General features: G+C 44.4%; 1 protein-coding gene across 9 annotated transcripts in view; it reads right to left on the bottom strand.

The window, feature by feature from the left end:
* The window catches only part of SPTAN1 (spectrin alpha, non-erythrocytic 1), a 64,391-nt gene that overhangs the window by 21,527 nt on the left and 20,752 nt on the right, over nt 1-22,112 (bottom strand). For 4 of the 9 annotated variants that reach the window (XM_087418968.1, XM_004423534.3, XM_087418966.1 and 1 more), the window contains exons 10-34: nt 21,006-21,107; nt 19,802-19,939; nt 19,148-19,258; nt 18,491-18,568; nt 18,198-18,353; nt 17,769-17,973; nt 17,044-17,225; nt 16,428-16,671; nt 16,111-16,233; nt 15,442-15,659; nt 14,511-14,603; nt 14,042-14,176; nt 12,782-12,930; nt 11,623-11,682; nt 10,268-10,466; nt 8,191-8,295; nt 7,727-7,750; nt 7,133-7,168; nt 5,183-5,230; nt 4,263-4,354; nt 3,800-3,944; nt 3,519-3,700; nt 1,127-1,226; nt 767-964; nt 518-664 (exon numbers count right to left, since the gene is read on the bottom strand). In XM_087418968.1, the coding sequence (XP_087275094.1) occupies nt 518-664; nt 767-964; nt 1,127-1,226; nt 3,519-3,700; nt 3,800-3,944; nt 4,263-4,354; nt 5,183-5,230; nt 7,133-7,168; nt 7,727-7,750; nt 8,191-8,295; nt 10,268-10,466; nt 11,623-11,682; nt 12,782-12,930; nt 14,042-14,176; nt 14,511-14,603; nt 15,442-15,659; nt 16,111-16,233; nt 16,428-16,671; nt 17,044-17,225; nt 17,769-17,973; nt 18,198-18,353; nt 18,491-18,568; nt 19,148-19,258; nt 19,802-19,939; nt 21,006-21,107 (3,270 nt within the window). The remainder of the gene's footprint in view (nt 1-517; nt 665-766; nt 965-1,126; nt 1,227-3,518; nt 3,701-3,799; nt 3,945-4,262; nt 4,355-5,182; nt 5,231-7,132; nt 7,169-7,726; nt 7,751-8,190; nt 8,296-10,267; nt 10,467-11,622; nt 11,683-12,781; nt 12,931-14,041; nt 14,177-14,510; nt 14,604-15,441; nt 15,660-16,110; nt 16,234-16,427; nt 16,672-17,043; nt 17,226-17,768; nt 17,974-18,197; nt 18,354-18,490; nt 18,569-19,147; nt 19,259-19,801; nt 19,940-21,005; nt 21,108-22,112) is intronic. The other 5 variants (XM_087418970.1, XM_014782224.2, XM_087418971.1 and 2 more) reach the window with 2 other exon arrangements.

Here is a 22,112-nt window from a genome sequence, read left to right on the forward strand (position 1 = left end):
TTAACTCAACAAGATTCCAGGTCATGCTGGGGTGGGGCAGGGGCTAGAACACCAGTGGATGTCACACACACAATTAGGCTCAATTGGAAAACGGTTTGTAAATTAAAGAGTTTTACATCTTTCTGATCTGTTCATGCTCATGTACTCCCTAACCTATCCACAAATTTGTTTTTCTTTCCTTTCACAATACATTGTTTTCCCCTGTGGCATCCTCATTATTAAAACCTCAGAAATACCAGAATCTATATATAAATATAAAAAAATTACTTATGTACATATTCTTCCTAGACTGCACAGTATTACTAGAGATATAATGGTGACTGTGTTGCTTCTTTCATGGAGTCAATGTCAAGCATTTTAATTTAAGGAAGCTGCCAAAGCTCTCTGGTGAGTTAACCAAGTCAATAACTATTTTTTGCTCTAGTCACTAAGAAAAGGAAGGAGAATAAGCCAACAAAGACAGAAGATGTCAATCTGGAAAAATCCAGATTCAGACTCTTAGGTACAAAGGCCTCACCTGGACATTAATTGCTTTGTCAAAGTCCTCATGTTTTTTGATCAGAGCCTCCACGCTGTCCAGCGAGTCTCCTTTGTCTTCAGTATTTAAGAAGGCCTCCCGGGCAGCCATCCAGTTCTCAGCTTGCTCACAATCTCGATGAAACAGCTAAAGAAGGGGAGAGGCAAGTGAGAAGATGGAGCCTTTGGCAATGAAATACCTGGTCAGAAACCCTGTGGCAAATGGGAATCTACTGTCCAGCACACGTACCTGCAGTTCAAGGCACTGATCCAGCATCATCCTGCGCTGAACCCAGGCATTCTCCAGATCTGCACGCTCCTGATCTAGAATACGCAGTTTCTCCTTGATCTCTGGGCTGGCATAGTGCCCATGAGCCAACAGCTGCTGCCCAAACTGCTCAAATGCCTGGAAAGTACCAGCCCTGGCATCAATTTCTGTCCGGTGTTCCTGCCAAGAGGAGAGAAGGGATTAGGTAACTGGCAGCAGATGCCCACACTAATATCAACCACTGACTCACAACAAAGGGGCGGGGATTGGGGGAGAGGATGAGTTCTTTCTGGCCCAGCAAAGCAACCATATTTCTGCTACTCAGCAGGCAGGTCTACCCACCTGGTGTCGTTCCAGCAAAGCTTCAGCTCCGGTGACATCCTTGGCTAGCTCATCTGAGGACACCAAGCCCCGTATTCCATTGATCCAAGACATAAGGTCCCTGGAAACCAGACCCACAGAGGAATAGCTATTACGTTATCTGGCGAGCACGCTTTCTGCCCAGGAAAAGAAAGAACTACATAATTCTTGTCTCAGAAGGTTATTTGGGGTTAATCTCGTTAATCTACTGAATGGGGCTAGATCTCTGGGCAAAGTATTTCAAAGCCTCTTGTTTGTCTTGTTGAGATATTAAAAAAAAAAAAAAAATCGAGAATTCCTTACAGGAGAAACAAATTAGGTTTATAACTAAGATCTCTTCACCCTACAGAATAACAGGTTCTATCAGGGACAATATCTGTAATCAAGTTTTTACAGCTTCAAATAAAAACACCTTTCTTGGGATTAAGGCTTAAAAGTCCTGGGCCTGGGCCGGCCCCGTGGCTTAGCGGTTAAGTGTGCGCGCTCCACTGTTGGCGGCCCAGGTTCGGATCCCGGGCGCGCACCGACACACTGCTTCTCCGGCCATGCTGAGGCCGCGTCCCACCTACAGCAGCTAGAAGGATGTGCAACTGCGACATACAACTATCGACTGGGGCTTTGGGGGGAAAATAAATAAATAAAATCTTAAAAAAAAAAAAAAAGTCCTGGGCCTATGCATGCATTTATCGTAGCTTCTTACAGATGTCCATATACAAGGGTACAGAAATCAATGTGTAAAGCACATATCGTATGCTTCCTTTTATATAAAACACCCAGAACAGGCAAATCCATAGAGACAGAAAGCATATTCGATGAAGGGAATGAGGAGTGATTACATACGGGGTATGGGGTATTCTTAGGGTGATGAAAACGTTTGAAAACCAGAGACAGTTGGTAGCTCTATAACACTGTGAATACACTTGAATGCCACTGGACCACATACTTTAACAGGGCTAATTGTTATGTGATCTTCACCTCACAAAACAACAACTGGGACCTCCTACCAGAGGCCTGTGAAGGGGAAGAGCTTCCTCTGCCTATCTTGCCCCTGCAGAGGGAATGCCCAGTTAAAACACACGTCTGTGCATCCACAGCACTGTGTGTTTGAGAAAACATTGTTAGCACAAAAACATACAAAAGAAATGTCATCCTAAATGGGTCTTATTAAAGTTATAAATCACCCATTCAGCGAAATGCTATGTAGCCTCAAAAAGACTAAGGCCCCAGAACATGGGACATTCTATAAGACAACTGGCCTGGACCCTTCAAAAATGTCAGTGTCATGAAAGACAAAACACAGAAGCCAGTGGGGTACTGTTCTAGATTGAGGAGACCAGATTACCAAATGCAACGCTCATTCTCGACTGAATCCTGGATCAATAAATAAGCCCTGGCTATAAAATAGATATTTGAGACAACTGGAAAAAACTGAATACGGACTTAAATATTATTGTATTACTGTTAGATGTCTCAGATGTGATAATGGAGCTGCAGTTCTGTAGAAGGTCCTTGCTCTTAGGCGACATGTGTTAAAGCATTTAAGTGAAGTGCCACATATCTGCAATATACTTTGATGTGATTCAGAAAAACCAAAGTATATATTTAGAGATAAAGTGAATGTCACAAAAAGTTAACTGGCAGTTACAGGTGAAGGGTAGCATAAGTGTTCACGGTTTTATTCTTTCCATTTCTCTGTAGCCTTGAAATTTTTCAAAATAAAAAAAAGTTCATGGTAGAGACTAAGGTAGGGGCCAGCCCCGTGACTTAGCGGTTAAGTGTGCGCGCTCCGCTACTGGTGGCCTGGGTTCAATCCCGGGCGCGCACCGACGCACCGCTTCTCCGGCCATGCTGGGGCTGCGTCCCACATACAGCAACTAGAAGGATGTGCAACTATGACATACAACTATCTACTGGGGCTTTGGGGAGAAAAGGAGGAGGACTGGCAATAGATGTTAGCTCAGAGCCGGTCTTCCTCAGCAAAAAGAGGATTACCATAGATGTTAGCTCAGGACTGATCTTCCTCACAAAAAAAAAAAAAAAAAGAGACTAAGGTACATCTACATTAAGTGAAAAATAGGTCTAAGGAAGAAATATAATATTTGGCATTTATATATACGGCATTTGCCAAATATAAATATATAATATTTATAAATAAATATTAATATAACAATAAATTATAAATACATATATAAATTATATATAATAAATATATAATATATAAATGTATATTATATATAATAATTATAAATATATTTATATATAAATATACAAATATATAAATATACATATATATATTTGGCAAACATTTTCCTAATGAAAATGACCACTAAAAATGTTCAATGCTCCAGAGCTGAGCGAATACTGAGCTCTTTACCGGAAATCACTGAGGAAGCGCTGCAGGTCGTGGGAGTCGCCCAGCTTGGCCTTGCGTTGGTCCGCACGCTTTCCCAGGCTGCTCCACGCCTGGTTTAACTCGGTGCACTTTTCCTGTAGGTCCTCTGCTGACTCAGGATGGGACTGGATCAGGCGCTCGGCTGTTTCCCCGAGGGAATTGACCTATGGGAAGAAAGTGGTGAGAAAGCAAAACCTAAGGGAGCAGAGGCAGAACATGAGACTTGGACAAAAATGTAGGAAGATGACTCTGTGTCCTCCTACCTTGTCGCCGAGAGCTGCAAGGTCCCTCTCAAAGCCCTCGTGCTTGCGCTGCAGGGCTTGGACACTGGCCAGATCGTGGCCATAATTGTCTGTGTTGAGAGCCTGATTCTTCTCTTCAATCCACTCTTTGGTTTCATCAGCATCTCTATAGGTGAGACACACATTCAAGTTAGTAAATGCTGAGTATAGCTGCCTTGATTACAGGACAAACACAGGAAAAGTTTATCTGCCTGGCATTTGTGCATTTGTCAGAGGCTACCACTAACGGCAAAAAAACACACAGTCACTCAGCAGTATTTACTAAGCATCCACTCTGTGTCAGATACGGTCCCAGGCGCCAAAGCACAAACACCAACAGGATCCAGCTGTTACTCTGAGAGCTTAGTTAGCAAGTTTAGGGGCTGCTGATGTATACCCAACAGTCGCCTGCTTCTCCCTCTTCCAGCCCCGTGCTGCCCCTCACCTGTGGAACCTCTGCACTTCATGGGCGCTGCCCAGCAGCTGGCTCCGCTCCTCGGCCAGCTGCTGCAGGGCCCGCCAACGCTCATTCAGCTCCTGCAGGAGGACAGCCAAGTGTCAGCTCTGCGGCAGCCCCTCTTCTGTCAGACCCACACCGGACTCTGGGAAATGGGCCAAAGAACCAGAGGACTGGTGGCTCCACTTCAAAGGAAAGGGTGGGGCATAGATAATTTCCTCTTTCCAACCTCCCTAGTTGAACACATTAGTATAAAACTACAGCAAAAGTCCAGAAAGTCAGAAGCTCGCCAAGCGAGTTATATCTATCTGAGAGCGTGAACACTCCACCAACACCTGACCTGGAATCACCTTCAAAGTAACAGGAGAGGTGCAGCGTCAACTTCTCCTCACTCTCAACTCCTAGCCTGGTGCCTGCCATTAGCAACTGCTTCACAGATAACTGCTGAGTGGCTAAGCCCCAGAGTCTACTGCCTGCAAACATGGAGCATGGCTGCATCACCAGGGCGAGCAGCAGGCCAGACAAGCACAGGAGGGCTGCCAGACCTTGTACTGGAGGAGACAAACCACCCTGGGGTCCAGAAAGAGGCCAAAGGTCTCCTGTGAGGAGGCAAGAAAGGCATTCACTGCCTTCTGGACAATACACTCCTTGCAGCTCTCGGCTGTACTAAAATCTAAGGGAAAACTAACTCGATTGCTGAGACCCGGCGAGTTCTTCACTGGGAAAGCCAACTAAGCCACCTGCTGTGTGAGGAGAGCCGATGTTTGCCAAGGATACACTTGGACCTGGGAGAGTAACAAGTCCTACACTCACACAACTCACTAGGACAAGAGCTCCGCTGAAGACAGGAGAAGGACCGCAGTGAAGGAAACCAGGGGGAGACAGGGGAGCTGGCCACGGTTTCTTACCTTGATGGAATTAAAGGTGGCCACGGTGTGAACCATCAGGCGAGCGGACTACGTAGGGGAGGAAAGCAGAAGAGCAAAACCAATCAAGTATCTGCCAATCACGGACAGAAATCTGAGATGCAAGTGCCATTAATTAGGTCTCAATTGTCAACCAAAATTATCTTAAAGGGATAGCGTCAGAATTCTGAGCAGAGGCACTAACAGAAGTATCAACCACTAGAAAGTCATGAAGAAACCCAAATGCACAATCAGGCCCAACTCAACGATTAATTTTACTCAATGAAGAGTGCAAAGAGAGTGGTGAAAACCACAATTAAAACAGCCGGATGAACAGCAAAAAACAGCCCAAAGACTAATGATTAGCGTCTTTTCTAGTCCGTACTACGGGAGAACAGTCCAGAAAACATATTCAATTTAACATATGCTGGCAGCTGAGACTTTATTTAAACAGTCAAATACACAAATAATTTCATTTCTAAGGATGGTTATTGGGCTGCTGTTCTTTTTCACAGTGTCCCTGAGCTAAGGGCAACAGCCTAACCAGACGAAAGAGAAAATCAAGTGAATTAGTTCTTCTCATCAACGTAGTTACTTCTTCTAAAAATGAAATTTCCCCTGGGACCTCAGAGCCCACCTAGTTTTATGTGAAAGAAACTCCCCTTGGCATGCACTATGAGGCCCATAATCTTCAAAATGAGAGAAAAGGCGGGGCCCAGCTTGGATGCAGGGCAGTCAGGCTCATTGGATGTTCCCATGATAGGGCCAGGTGACATTTTCAACCAGTGTGGATGTGTACAGGCTTCAGAAGGTAGACACTCGAAGTCACCAATCATTTTCAGAAATAGGAGGTATTGGTGTTTATAAAGCCACCTGAAATACATTTCTGAAAGAATACTTATGTTACCAGAAAAACTCTGTTAGGAGGTCACAAAGGTAAGGCTGTTGCCAATTCATGTCATCAATGATCAACTTTTGCTATATAAGAAAAATTAAGATTGAGAAAAGAGGAGAAAGCTGAATCAAAGGAAAAATGCACCCCTCCCCCCAATTTGGAATCTATTGAATGAGCAGAAGAGTCAGAGCCTGGAGGGATAGGAGGCCAAAGAAACAGACCCCTCTCAGCCTAGGTCCTCACATCAGATCGGACTCGATGACTGAGGGGAGAGAAGTACCAATGCAGGAGGGCTGGTGGTGGGAGGTCTATTGTCTTTAGGTTTTCACGCCTTCTTCATATCTCAGGAGGGTTCACTTTTCTAAAGTAGAAATCTGCTCTAACTTGCCTATAACTCAAGTGGCGTGTTCCTGAAGAGCTGGGTCAGGAGGAAAGATGCTAGACTTGGGACTTAGGCAACTAGTTCCATAATCATAGCTATCAACACTTCACATGCAACAGCTTCTCCTCTCTACTCCTGGTCAGTTATGCACCCCCGGTCAAGCACCGCCCCTGGATTTGTCTGAAATAACATCTACTGCAGTTGGTCAACATCTCTTGGTCCTCCCTTTATAGGATTCGGGATCCTTCCACGAAGCCTTTCTTAGGTCACAGGAGAAAGTGGCTAGGCAGATCACAAATGGAAAGTTTACTCTCCTTTCCATTCTTGGTCGTTTTCTTATTTACGTTGTGTCCTTTTGGACTGCAGTCCTACTGGCAGGACCACGCCTGATGATGCAGCGCTATCCCTGCGAAGTATATTTTGGCAGCAAGGCGGGTAATAAATGAGATCTAACTGAACTCGTACTGAGCATTTGCACGGGGAATACATTTCCAGACATAAATTTAAAGACTATGATGCCAGGGTCAGAAAGACACCAGCCCACACAGAAGTCCAGAAATGACGACAGGCTCAAGACAAGCCCAAATACTCAGAAACAGGCACATCAGAAAAGGACATAAAATAGTTTTGTTCCTGAAAAATCCTTGGAAACAATAATGTGCAAAGGTGTTCTTACCTTCCACGGGGAGGCCGCCTTGGAATCACCTTCATCCTGTTCCAACAAGAAGAGGGAGTTTAGTTAGGCAGCCATGCAACCGAGCACAAGACAATGCACCTCCTGATCCTGCCTGTAAATGGTAGGAAGTGCACAGAGAAATTAACCAGAATAGCATTTCCCCTCCGTGATTTAGAGCCTAACATTGCCTGGTAGCAAACTGCAAGGCCGCTTGAGGGAAACGAAGCAAACAAATAGGAGAGAAGAATGCTAATTTTTTATGCAGTAGAAGTAGAGTAAGGAAATTTCATAAGAAAACTACCAACTTTTCTTCATGTCATACTCGAAGAATTCTTTGAAAAGGGGTAATCAGCAAACCAAAATGATAGCTGAGGAATAAGTTTAAGAAAACTAGAGAAAAATTTCTTTGGTCTTTTGGAGAATGTCAAATAGAAACCAATTCAATCTTTGCCATTTCTTTTCCACAGATTTTTACACATAAAAGGCATCTCTGAAGCTCAGGAACAGAAATCCTTAAGAGGCTCTTGACTTTATGTTCTTCCCAAGATCTAATCCTTCTTATGTTCAAGTCCCACTGGAGCATCTGGGACTTACCCTGGGCATCGCGCCACCCAGCTCCTACAAGGAGAGAGGGAGCCAGTTTATTATCAGAGGAAATACACACCTCTCAGTCTACTCATTACTGTCATACCTGGAGACACAGGAGAGAACTACAAAAAGACAGCCCAGTTGGCCAGAGGAACTTCTTAAAGTCTCCTAGAGAGACTGAGTATTTATATGTAAACCCTTTTATTACAGAATCACTGGTTTATGATTAGCTAAGGGCTATACAAGCATTAAACAACTTTCCCAATACTCAGTGGGCACACAAGACAGGAGCTGTTTTCCCTGCTGCTGAAGGTGAGCAAAATGGCTTAGGTCACACAGAGGACCTGGTCTACACTCTGGCCACAACTCAGTGCTAGGGGACACTGCTCGTTGGGATATGAAGAACACAGCAAGGAACCAAGTGGCTTCCTTATGGCAACAGAGCCTCAATGTAAGATCCAGATGCCCACCTGCTGCTGTACTGCCTGCACCTCCTCTGCCATCAGACCTTCAGACTCCAGGTCTTCAGCCACCTTGTTAATGTCCTTTAGCCGTGACTCATTGGCCTTCAGATCCTTGAAAGCAAAAGCCATAATTAAAACCCACAAGCATAGTTCAAAGGAGAAGGAGGCCACCAGATATTCATAAACTATGGTTTGAATCTATAAATTTCTGTTCAATAGGGAGCCTATAAATTGGTTTTTCTATTCCTTGACAGTAACCTAAATCAGGAAATTCTGATTGTCACTATGAAGAAGTAAGAAAATAACAGGGAACTAGAAACATTCTGTCTCAGATTTACTTAATTAACTATAGTTAATGAACCATTATTCTGTTTGAATAGAGATTTTTTTTTTTTCGTGAGGAAGATCAGCCCTGAGCTAACATCCATGCTAATCCTCCTCTTTTTTTATGCTGAGGAAGACCGGCTCTGAGCTAACATCTATTGCCAATCCTCCTCCTTTTTTTCCCCCAAAGCCCCAGTAGATAGTTGTATGTCATAGCTGCACATCCTTCTAGTTGCTGTATGTGGGACGCAGCCTCAGCATGGCCGGAGAAGCAGTGCGTCGGTGCGCGCCCGGGATCCAAACCCGGGCCGCCAGTAGCGGAGCGTGCGCACTTAACCGCTAAGCCAGGGGGCCAGCCTGAGATTTGTTTTTTTAACCTTTCTTTGGAGGAGAGAACATGTTTGTTTGTTTGTTTATTTATTGATGAGGAAGACTGGCCCTGGGCTAACATCCGTGCCCTTCTTCCTCCACTTTATATGGGATGCTGCCATAGCACGGCTTGCCAAGCGGTGCGTCAGAGCGCGCCTGGGATCCGAACAGGGGAACCCTGGGCCGCCGCAGCGGAGCGCACGCACTTAACTGCTTGCGCCACTGGGCAGGCCCGACATGTTTTAAAATGTGATGAGGGCCAGCCCCGTGTTTTAGCGGTTAAATGTGCGCGCTCTGCTGCTGGCGGCCCGGGTTCAGATCCCGGGCGAGCACCGACGCACCACTTCTCCAGCCATGCTGCAGCCGCGTCCTACATACAGCAACGAGAAGGATGTGCAGCTATGACATACAACTATCTACTAGGGCTTTGGGGGGAAAAAAAATAAATAAAATCTTTAAAATGTGATGAAATTTCAATGCCAGCCACCATGGGAGAAAAAGCCCCTCACCCATTCCAACTAGTTATAGGAATACATTTTTTGTTTGTTTTTGTTTTTTTTGGCAAGGAAGACTGGCCCTGAGCTAACATCCATGCCCATCTTCCTCCACTTTATGTGGGATGCCGCCACAGCATGGTCTGACAAGCGGTGTGTTGGTGCACGCGTCAGGATCCGAACCTGGGCTGCGAGCAGGAGAGCGCGCACTTAACCGCTACACCGTGGGGCCAGCCCCTATAGGAATACTTTTAAACTGAGGGATGGATAAACAAAATGCTGTACATGCATACAACGGAGTATTATTCAACCATCAATGTAATGGTAATACAGGCCACAACAAGGACAAACCTTGAAAACATGTTCAGTGAAAGAAGTCATCATAAAAACTCACATAATATGATTCTATTCATATGAAATGTCCATAATACACACATTCAGAGACAAAAAGCAGATTAATGGTTGCCAGGGGCTGGAGTCGGGGGGTGGGGGACTGACTGCTCAATGTATGTGGCCTCCTTTTGAAGTGATAAAAATGTTTTATAACGAGATAGAGGTGATGGTTGGACAACACCGTGAACGTACTAGATGCTTCTGAACTGTGCACTTTAAAATAGTTAACCGTATGTGAATTCTACCTCAGTGAAAAAAATACTTTTACATACTTTTACATTTTAGGTTTAAAAAAGATCTTAAAACAACATGTAGAGAAAACTGTGTGTGTTTCCTCAAAACTAAATTGATCCAAGAAAAGTTCTGATTCGAGTCATTTAAAAATAGCTACACAGTTGGTGGAATATAATCTATGTAATTTTCATTCTAGCAATCCGTGGTCAAAAATCAAGAGAATCAGGTCTTTAAACATTTTTTCAGCTCAGCTGCCAGACTTCCCATACCTTCTGGAAGTCATCAAACTTCTTCTGTAGCACTTCAACCTGCTCCAAGTCTGCACCGACCTCCTCACTCGTCAGAGCAGCTTCCTTCTCACTGATCCACTGCTGTAGTTCATTCGCTTCCCGGAACAGCATAAACTTTTTGCAGCTCTTCTCCAACATGCCTTTGCGCTTCTCACCCAGCTCCAGCAGAGAATGGTATCTGATGCAATTCAAGAGGGTGACAAGAGGGGGCAAGGAAGGCAGTTAGCTTCCTACAGAGGTTAACAGAAAGGCAAACCACCAGGTGTCTCCAAGATGCGGATCCAAGGCCATGAGTTTGTAATGAAGGTGCCCTGGTAACAAAGTATCAGAACACGGATGAAGATCCCAAGTACCCACACTACAGCCTCAGGGATGAGCACGGACTGTGTCGTTCACAACTGGGTGGCTAGAACAGCCAGGCACCCTCATCCCCGGGCCAATTTTGCATTTATAACATCACAACCACAAATGACTGAAACCAAGCATTTAGCACAATAACACAGGGTTCATGCAACTACAGCTGAGAGATGAGATGAAGTTGCTGGGTATAATGTATACAGAGAGTTTTTTCTCCTCTCTTACAATTCTCTGAGCAGCCCCCAGGTGGGGGCGGAGGAGGTACACTGAGCTTTAAAATAGCCTCATATAGGATGATGTCGGTATCTCTGGAACAGCAGGAATTTTCTGCTGTTTTTAAAACAAAATATTTATTTCTCAGAAAGTTTTGGCAACTTCAGAAGGAAAATCACGTAGAGTACAGAGTATCTGTACTATTTCGTCAGCTGAAGATTTCTTAAGAAGAATCAAAGAATATTCTAACCCTTGGGAACTAGTATGCAAAAGGCTGAACTCCTACCATCTTTGGAGACACGGAAAATGACAAACAATAAAAAAGTGTTAAAAGTTGAAAAAAAAATATCTAGAATCACCAATAAAATCTAAGCTTCCCAAAGTGAAATAAGAGAGGAACAAGTTACTAAGCATCAGAGCACTTTAAAGAGGGGCATTTACTTTCCTTCCCTCTGAGGAACACTATATAGTTGGCCTTCAGGTTTGCTGCTGACAGCAGCTGGTCCACCACAAAAGCCAACAGGGAACCAACACCACTCTGAACACACAGCTGCACATGGAAGCAGCCTACGAGGTAAGCAGCCATCAACTGACACAGCTTCACCAAAACCTCTTCCCTGTGAGCAAGAGCTGCTGCATGGAAAGGCAGTCCCTCCCACCACCTCATCTTCGGGATGAACAAGCGCCTTCGAGAGAAGCGGCAGAGGGAGAATGGACAGGTGTAGCCATGGACACGGTGCTCAGCGAGGCTTCCGCCTACTCACAGTTCTTGCACCTGCTGCATACGCAGAGACACACTGCCGGCCTCCTTAGTTACGCGCGTCCTGCACAGAAGGGGGCACAGCAAAAGCATGCACGAATTAGTGGGATTAATCCAAGGAAATGAAAAGTGGCAGCTCCGACTGGTGCCATGACGGGGGATGCCGAAAGTGGGGAAAATTAAGGGGTCATTCAAAAGCTCTCAGAAGGAGGCCAGGCCATGAAGGAAATCACAGTGGAGAGAGAACGGGAAAATTAGAGGCTTAGTTCACCTTCATTTCCCTGACGAGTCTGCTATGCTTAAGGCAGTAAATTTTCCTGTGCTGGAAACACTGGTAACTTCACAGAGCCAGGCCAGGCAAGAGAATGACCGCTCTGGGAAAAAACTTCACTGAGAGTTAACATACATCTTTAGTCAGATATCTCGTCCACTTATTTGCTCTCATATTTATGACCAGGTCAAAACCTCTCATTCTTATCTCAACAGTAACAGTAAAAGTCCGCAAGTATTTGTAAATACATAAAGTATATCTGTCCATAGATTATTTGTAAATAACTCCGATCTTTTCAGGGATCACCAGGGTCAGGAAAGTTCTATTATTCTAAACCCTAGTGAGAATGCATTTTCTGGACATTTCCCAAGTGTCCAAAGCTTTTGATTTCATTAGCAGAGTGAGAGGGTCGTAGGTCAATGTGGGGGCTTAGCTATAGGAAAGAGAACAGAGCCATGTAAAAAAAATAAACTCCCTTCTCAGAACACAAAGCCATGGCTGAGAGAGAAGCTCTCTCGACAGCCTTTTAAAAGGGGCAGAGCTGTAAGGGGGTGAACATCTACAAATGCAATTTCAGAAAGCATCTCCTGAACAGAGGACAAAGGTTAAGATGGAGATAATTGAAAAATGCTGTTTAGGAAAAGAAACACATAAATGTGGGCAGAAAAACAAAGAAAAATAAAAGTATCAGGGCGGGATTTTAGGTTCAGAGTTTTGTGAGGTAAAAGTGACTTGGGGAAAACAGGAAGAGTACGTCCTTGAGTGCCGATGGCACCAGAAGAACATTTGCTCAGGAAGCCTCAGGACACGCTGCCTAAACCTCAGCCCATGTGTGAGCAGATTAAGTCCCATGTGACGCCCAGACCTCTGTGATCGACCGCATCGCCCTTACTGATTGTCAATCTGCTCCTGCCGCAAAGCTATGCTGCCTTGCTCCTCGAGGAGGTTCTCCCGGGAGGCTGACTGGGCGGGGTCCAATTTCTTCACGTATGCAGCTGGCACAAAACCCTGACGATCATTCACTTCCACTTTCCACCAGTCCTAAGAAAAAAAAGGGAGAGAATTGAAAGCAAATTCCTTCTCTGAGATAGGGAGAAACCAAGGGGGCATGTGTGTGTGCATGCACACTTGTGCGTGTGTAACAGTGTCAAAGTCACCTTGCACAAGGACTGAAATTTTGGTCCCTTCCTGACCTGCCAAGCATGAAGAGGCTCACGAGCAAGCAGCAATGACAGTCAACACGAAGGACATCTTTCTCTTTGCTTACACATTCTACAACTGTGCTGTCTAATACTGCAGTCACTAGCCACATGTGGCTATTTAAATTTAAATAAATTAGAATTAAACTTAAAAACTCAGTTGCACTAGTCACATTTCAAGTGCTTAATAATCACATGCGGCTAGTAGCTACTGTAGGGGCAGCACAGATATATAAATATTTTCCACCATCACAGAAAGTTCTATGGACAATGCTGCTCTTGAGTAAACCAGAGTCAGACCAGAGGGTTGGTTTAGGTTTAAATTAGTCAACAGAAAATACAAATCCAAGGTTTTCTCAAACTTTCATGACTAGGGTAAACTGGGGGTGTGGAAGTAAAGAGGTTCTTAAAACCTGTGGCTGAGGACACTTCTTCAGCCTTAACAAAGATGGGAAGCAATACCCTTCGGGATTAGTCAGATAATATGTGGAGTATCATGCACCTCAGTTCAAGGCCACTGTCAAACCAGGATGTTAAGGAAGAAAGGCTGATGAACTGGGCGCCTTTAACTTTGAGAAGACAGAGCCCATGGGGTGACGTCACAGCTGTCTCCAACTATCTGCTGTAGACGTGTTCTCCAGATTAACAACCATATAGAGAAGTAGACTCTGGCTCAAAAGAGAAAGAATTCCACTTGGAGGTGTTCAACAGTGAAAAAAAGCTACCCTAAAGAATGTGAGTCACTATACTCCTTGCAGATACTCAAGAAGATAGACTGACTACCTTCTTGATCACATGCAATATAGGATAAGCAGGAGATTGACTAGGAAACTGGAATATCTCTTCAAATTCCAAACCAGCCTCATTTCTGAGACACAACCACCCAAAGACACCCAACTGAGCAAAACTGGCAGTGCTGATGGAAACAAACACGCAACCACTTTATGCCTTGCCTTGTTGGTACTGTTGAGTAAGGTGAGAATGTCTCCTTTTTTCATGGTGACCTCTCGAGGACTCTTCTCCTGATAGTCATAGAGAGCCAAGACTAGCTCCTTCCCAGTCTCATCATCCATGGGGGCCACTTGTTGCTAAAAATCCAAGGGAAGGGCAAACACAGTTCAAGGATGTCCACGGTGTGTCATCTAAGCACACTGCAGAGTCCCACTTCAACAGCTGTACCAAATACCAAATTTATCAAATCTCCAAAGCTACCAATATAATCTGATTCAAGAACGTTAGCTGTTTGGTATCTTTAAAAAAATTCATTTTAAACTGTCTATAAACCTTCGCGTAGTAAGACAACAGTAAGGTCGCAAGAACGTTGCCTACGACCATAACACCTGCTGGCAGTGTCTGGGTCCTTCCTCTTTCCCTGCCTTCCCCTTAGTAACTCGTAACTGCTGAAGTTAAAGCCAAGCTTACCCGACATGACTGTGCTTGCTCTCGCAGAGCCTGAATGCTGCTGCCATAGGCGCTGAGATCCGACATCAAAGCTTCGTGTTTCTTCAGTAGAGCCTGAAACCAAAATCACACATGGTGACCCTGTGCGCGGAGCCAGAGCTACCCGTCCCCATGGCCTCACCAACATGCCATGTGCCCTCTGAAGTCTTGTTTAGTTACAAGACGATCTGATCACTTCCCACTCTACATTTTCTCTCCCTCTTCTTGATAAATTTTTAATTTGGAGGAAATATTAATTGTGACTTACAGTATTATCTTTCCACCTTGCCTTTATATACTCAACTATGCAATACTTTAAATACACAGAGACATAAGGAACAATATCACACATATTGGTGAATCCACCACCCATCTTAAGAAAAACATCACCAATAAATCAAAGCTGGCCATATCTACTGCCCTCCTTGAGGATATTCTCTTCCCTCTCCACATTTAGCACTTCATCATTTTTGACTACTACCATTTTCGAAGCTTTTCAGTCCTCCCATCTTTGGGAGAATCATAAACAGCCCATGACAATATTCAACTCATCCTGGTTTTTGTGAAGACTGGCAAGAAAAGAGGTAGGTAAAGGGACTACACCTAGACCTTTACGAATAAAATTTCAGAGTTTCAGTCAAAAAACAGATAACCAGCAAAAAAATGTGTTTCTGTAAGCACATACACATGCATATGATGGAGAGAAAACACAAACAAGAATGGCAGAATGTCAACAGTTGAAGGTAGGTGAGAGGTAGTTTGTCTCGTCTTGGCATGACAGAATTTCCATAATAAAAAGTCAAAAACAGATTCTAAAACACCTTAAAAAAAGTCATGCTGCTGCACCTTCCAGACCCATTCATTTTCCTAACTGGTTCCCCAGCAAGTGCAATGCGCCCCAAGCTTGGGTCACCTCAGCGGAGTCCTCGTCCTTCCCGTAGTCGGTGCTCCCCACGATGGGCTCCTTCTCCCGCATCCAGGACTCGGCTTCGTTGGCGTCGGCAAAGTACTGCTGGGCCTGCAGCGAGTCCTCCAGGTCCTGCCGCCGCTGTGACGCCTTGGATTTCAGCGACTCCCACTTCTGGTTCAGTTCATTGAGCTTGGCCTTCACGTCCTCTGCAGCAAAATGGCCTGGAAGGCGGGCAGGGGGAAGGGAGGACAAGGAAAAGTACGGTGACATGTTGCAGAAGGACAGGAAAAGGGGCACTTTGGTCACTACATTTTAGCGAGCTAGCCCCCTTCATAATTCCAAGTTTTATGAGAGGCTCAGGTTCCAGCCTTTAAAAGATTTGGTTGTTTTTTGCCTCAAGCCAAGACGTCTATTTAGATTCTAAAAAGCAGATATCCCACGTTGGCATTAGTGATGCTATCATAAAGAAATAATAAAAATAATAGCATCTCATAGTTCTCAGTCACTGAGACTCACATGGGCCAGGCTCAGGTCTAGTCAAGGTCACTTAGGAGAGAATGGGGACAGTATTCAACCCCAGAGCCCAGTCTGCCTCAAGTCCATGGACTCAACCACAGGAGGGAGAGACAAAGAGCAAAAGCAAAGTCACTTTCACAGATGACAATTCCTCACCTTCCTCCACCATAGCATGCCCCTTTTGGGTGACTGCTTTGATGCGGGGTTCATGTCCAGCAATTTCTGCTTGTAGGGCTTGGTGTTTCTTTAGCAGATTCTGAACTCCAATCAAATCTTTGCCTGAAAGCAGAAACCATTCCCTAGTCATCCAAGACATCAAGAGGCAAGTCAGCACTCACCGTCACTCTCAGCTTCCACCACGGATCCAGTTTAATTTCAAACTTGACCATGCTCATTCTGACGAGCGTCCCCTTCGTGCTATAAGGGCAGAGCCCTTTCTCAGCTTGACTCCTATCTGACGGAGGCAGACTGACCTCTGTTGGTGGATGCAGCAATGGGTTCTTTCTCTCGAATCCATGTCTCCTCATCCTCAACATCGCGGAAGAGCTGCTGCAAGCGCAGCGAATCAGCCAGCTTCTGCTTTCGGGCAATCATGGGTTCCTTGAGAGCCTCATAGCGAGCCACGAGGGCTTCCTGCTTCTTTTTGATGTTCTCAGCATCAAAGTGGCCAGCATCCTGGAACTGGCGGGCCTGAATTGTGATGCCATCAATTCGATCCTGGAAATGGGAAAGGACAGAGTCTTGCAAGTTTGGATCGGTGTTGGGCAACTACGTTCTTGACATTTCTAGGCTGACTTGATTACTTCAGGTGTGGTTTGATCATATACGAAGAAAAACTGACACAGTTCTTTTCCCAGCCCTGAGAGTACTCTTTCTGCCATTTCTTTCCCTCATTTTGGGCTCCCAGAAAGCTATGACAGAAGATAGTTGAATTTGAACAGAAGCATACGGAACATAGAAGGTTATCTAAGAAAATCAACAGATCCCATTCCTCCCCAAACTAGTCTGATCTTGAAATTACTCGCCATTCTTCACTCCTCCTCTTTCTGCATTCACTGGCCCAACAACAGCACCCAGTTCGCACTCTACCTGGTGAGCAGCCACATCGGCCTCGAGCAGGGCATGCTTCTTCTGGAGGTTCTGGACATTGGTAAGATCTTTGCCATAATCGTCTGAAGCCAGGTGACCTTCCACTTCATACAGCCACAGTTCAATGTCCTCAACGTTGCGATTAAACTGCTGCTGCTGGTTAGCTTCACGAAGCTTTATTCCTAGTCAAAGAGGCCAGTTTGATTTTCTATTTGTTAACATTAGCCTTCTGCCAATACTGCTCATAAACAATGAGATCTCAGTGAAGGACTACAGTCAGGACCGTCGTCATTGTTTCAGCTCTATCACAAAGGTAAAGAACACAAATTACAACATCTGCTCTCCCTTCTGGATGCTGGGGGGGCAGTTGTTTAAGAAGTATTCTAACCCCCATGAGATAAAGGCACTTGAGAAAGACTAAATGCCCTCGGCTCACAGCTGAAATTTGATTTCTAGAGATGAGGCCCAACTCAGTCAGGGCCACCTGGCACCAGCATTCTCTTCTCACTCAGGCTCCCCCACCATCAGCCTGCGCAAGCACATCTACCGAATTAGCAAGGCATCCAGAACCCAAGGTAAGGAACTCCTACACAGGAAAGGAGCCCAAACGCCAAGGTCCACCTCACCTTATTTGGGTGGTCCAAGTCCCTAAAACACTTAACCATGAAGGAATATTTCATTCCCTCAACATTCCTATCACAATCCAGTGAAACATTCTCTCTTACCTTTCAGTTCAGTGGCCTCTAGCAGTTTCTTCCACAAACTGATGACCTCGTTCATACGAGCCGCCACTTCATCCTTGGCGTAGTGGTTGACGTCAATCAGCTTCTGCCCAGCTTTCTCCAGGGCATCAATGCGGCTCTGGTTAGCTGAGAGCTCAGCCTCAAAAGCCTGATGCTTCTGTACTTTTCCTTGCAGGTTGGATGGGTCCTGCCAAGGAAAGAAAGAACGCGGTTCTACCCTGAACCTGAGGATGTCAAGTTACCTCCAATTACCTTCATGCTTATCTTTATGGGGGTGTATAAAATGGTCAGCTTACATTAAATAGTGAGGTTTCTGGAATTCCTATTTCTTTTTTTAGCTAAAATTTATTTGTGAAAGCTGTGTTCAGCTTACTAACCACATGTTACGTGGCAACGCTAACAGTACATTACTTTATAAGCTTCATCTGTGGCAGTTTTCATCTTCTCATTAACCCAACTCTTCAGTTCGTCGGAATCACGGAAAAACTGTTGCAAGTGGAAGGAGTCAGCCAGCTGGGCCCGGCGATACATGGCTCGCTCATGAAGGGCATTACGGCGGCTCAAAAGCTGAAAGACAAGGCTCCATGTGAATCTCCAGTTCTTACTCCTCAAAAGATTTCCAGCTCAAGAGGCTGAACTGCAACAGAAGGGATATCCACATCCATGTACAGATAGGAAGGTGTATAAAGAGCCTACAGACTTACAGCATCTCGGCGAGTAGCCACATCTTCCATTGCATAGTGGTTGTTCTGAATTAGCTTGGTTGCAAATTCATCTAATGCCTAGGAAGAAAGAAGGAGAGTTCTTCACTGGTAAGGATCCCGCTCCATAGCTTGGCCTCTAGAGAAACGTAACTGCCAAACAGGTCACAAAATACACTAAACCTTAACATAGGTCAAGGTGTTCACTCCAAGGTTTGCTATGACAACATTTATCTCAACTTCTGAGTTTTTGCCTGATGCTGTTAGTCAGATATAACAATATTATGCTAGCTCCATTCAGGACAAGAGACATATCCGACATGATGTGACAGACGTCAGATACAACCTAATAGCCTTCCAATCCCTACTTCTATGATCTATTTTCAATGGGAAAAATACCTCTTACATTAATTCTCAACTACTTTTACAGAAAGCTAAATCTCAATTTGGAGGTTTACATCAAGAAAATGATTTCATTCTAAAAGCTGTGTTATGTCTCCAGCAAGATGGGATATCATCATCATGAGATTTTAAGCAACCACTGGAGTGCCTTTCACACGGAATCTTCATCAAATCTGTTCAGAAACCTTTCAGAAAAAGAAGAGACTTTTGGCTTTTTCAGGATCACTGGAAAACACTGACCACAAGAAGGGGTCTTACTGTAATCTTTTCCTCCTGGGCACTGAGGGATTTCTCGAAGTCCTCATGCTTCTTGAGAAGTGCTTCCACACTATCCAAGGAGTCTCCCAAGTCTTCATTCAGTAGGAATGCCTTGCAAACGGAAACAAAGTTTTCAGAATAAGGTCCTATTCCTTTCATCTCTTAAGACTGGAAAGCAGAGGATATTTTGGCCAAAATACAAAAAGAAGGAAAGAGATTCTTTGGCTATTAAACTCCTAAGATCTCTTCTGGAAAGTCTGAAGTCCTTGAATTCACTTAAAACTAATGCAACAGAAATTCTTGTTCCACATTCTACTGAAACTTTTTCAAATACCTTTTGTTGCTTGAATTAGATTTAGATTATGCATAATGCTAAGTTCTAAAGAAAAAAAATCTCTTTAATAAAAAACAATTTTACAACATCATACTCATCTGAAAAACTGGGGCCTTTTCTGAGGGCCTTGCAATCTCAGCAGCGGGGAGAAATGCTGGCAGAGCCAATGGAGGCTGGCTCAGCAACCTCTCCTCACTGAGCCAGAACTAAAACGGTAATGATTTCCTACTCAAACTAAGCAGACTATCTGAGAAGCAGATGAAACAGAAACAAAGACTCCTTCGCTCACTGGGTTGGCAAGGTTTCTGCTCACACCTTACCTCCTGTTTGCTCATCCAGTTGTCCACCTGCTCGGTGTCACGGTAGAAGAGCTGCAGGTCCATGCACTGCTCGTACTGCTGCCTGCGCAGCTCCCACAGCTCCAGCAGGGCGGCTCTCTCCTCAGAGAGAATGGTCAGCTTGGAGGAGGAGGAAACAGAAAGGCAGGGGGGAAATGTCAGTCCCAGGGCCCTCCAGTCAGACACAAAGGCTGACCTGGAATTTCTAATCCTCACACTAATCTTCAGGCCTTTTTTCTGATTTGCAAAAGGGGAAGAATAACATTCACTTGTACATGTCAGCCAAGTCACAAGAAATCACACAAATCTGGAGCAGTCTGCATGCTTATGGTAAATGTCAGAGGGGTGGCCCTGTCCTAATGAACCTAGAATTACATTATTGCCACATCATCACAAATGGTTTTAGGTCAAAATGCTAGTTAAACTCCTAGGTAGAAGAAAAAGGGCATCTACCTAAAAGTGAGGCAGTATAAATGGAGTAGGGACTTTCAGTTGAGAAGTGTCAATTGAGTGGGTACTCCGTAAAATATGTCAAATAAATTCATGAAGGCCCTAGACATAATTTTTAGGCTCCAAAGTTAATGACAACAAAGTGTCTTTGAAATGTCTTCTCTTAGTCTACATATTAAAAAACATACCATTATCTAATGTTCTTCAGGCATCTTTATACTCAAAGATACTTTGAAACTTATAATTATATACACACACAATTTGATAAAAATTTTTTCCTCTTGGCTGTAACTACTAATGCAGGACTCAACTTCCTGCAAAGTCCCCTTTAGGTAGAAAATGTGTCACATGTGTCCCAAATAAGCAGAACTTTCTCTCTCTGTTCAATCGCCAGACTATACATACATCTTCTTTTTAGAATCTTCTTTCTTCGGTGAGGAAGGTTGTCCCTGAGCTAACATCTGTGCCCATCTTCCTCTATTTTGTATGTGGGACGCCACCACAGCACAGCTTACTGAGCGCTATGTAGGTCCGCACCCAGGATCCAAACCTGTGCACCCCGGGCCGGGCCCACACATTTTCTTTTTAAATCTCTGAAGAAGCTGCTCCTTAACTTCCAGGTGGGATCTGTATGTAAGTTTTCTCACACACCACGATGAATGCAATGTCTGGATAGTTAAGGATGGAAAACAGCTCTCAGAGACTTTTAGTAAAAGAACTTGTTCTCCTCTCTCACCTTCTCCCTCACTTCATCGGAGGCGTAGTGACCAGCAGCAAGCAGGGCCTGTCCAGATGCATCTGCAGATTTAAAGCTATCTTCATGAGCGTCAATTTCACCCTACAGAGGGAAAAAGGCACAATTTATGCCTGGCTTCCTGCAAAAGAAAACTAAGTAGTTGAATTTCAAATAATCATTACAAATCAGAATGTCATATCTAGAATGAGGAACGGAATGTAAGACAAGGCCAGGTTTCCTGGCATCAGTTGAGGTCATCAAACAAGAGCATCACTTAAGACTTTTCCTACTGGCTTTTCATGCCACCTGCCAAGTGCCCACACATTCACAGGGGCTGAGCTGTTTTCTGTTCCATTGCTCTATTTGTCTTCCTTGGAGGAGATGGTTTTGTTAACTATGATTTTATAGCACCTGGTAGGGTGGGTTTCTCCCCTGGCCCCACCTTCTTCTTCAAAATTGTCTCAGCTGTTTTTCAATTTTAGAATCAGCTTGTCTCAATCCAAGAACAAAGACCTGCTGGGCTTTCAAGTGGAATTGCACTGAATGTATATCTTGAGAATTTTTATACCTTTACAAAAGATCATTCCACCCATGGGCAAGATCAGACATTCCACTTAGCTTTCCTTTTTTCAGTCTTTCAACAAAGTTTTATAGCTTTCTCCACAAATGTCTTACACAACTTTTGTTAGATCAATTCCCAAGTACTTTATATCTTCTGATGTGATTGTAAGTACTATTTTTTTTTTTGCTGAGGAAGATTGACCCTGTGCTAATATCCGTGCCCATCTTCCTCTACTTTATATGGGACGCCGCCACAGCACGGCTTGACAAGTGGTGCGTCGCTGTGCGTCCAGGATCCCAACCGCGAACCCCGGGCTGCCACAGCGGAGCACGCACACTTAACTGCTACGCCACTGGGTCGGCCCCTATAAGTAGTACTTTTAACTGCTGCTAGTGGAGAGGGACCTACTTGACTTTTGTATATTGGTTTTATATCTGGCACATTAAAACCTCTCAGAAGGCTTACGGTAATAATAATTTTTAAAACCATGTTTAACAGTGTTTTCCAAAATTACTTAGCCATAGAAAACCTCCTTCAAGGTAAAG

Source organism: Ceratotherium simum, chromosome 29 (assembly GCF_057802395.1).
Source record: "Ceratotherium simum simum isolate JZ-2026a chromosome 29, ASM5780239v1, whole genome shotgun sequence".
In the NCBI taxonomy this organism is placed as follows: domain Eukaryota; kingdom Metazoa; phylum Chordata; class Mammalia; order Perissodactyla; family Rhinocerotidae; genus Ceratotherium; species Ceratotherium simum.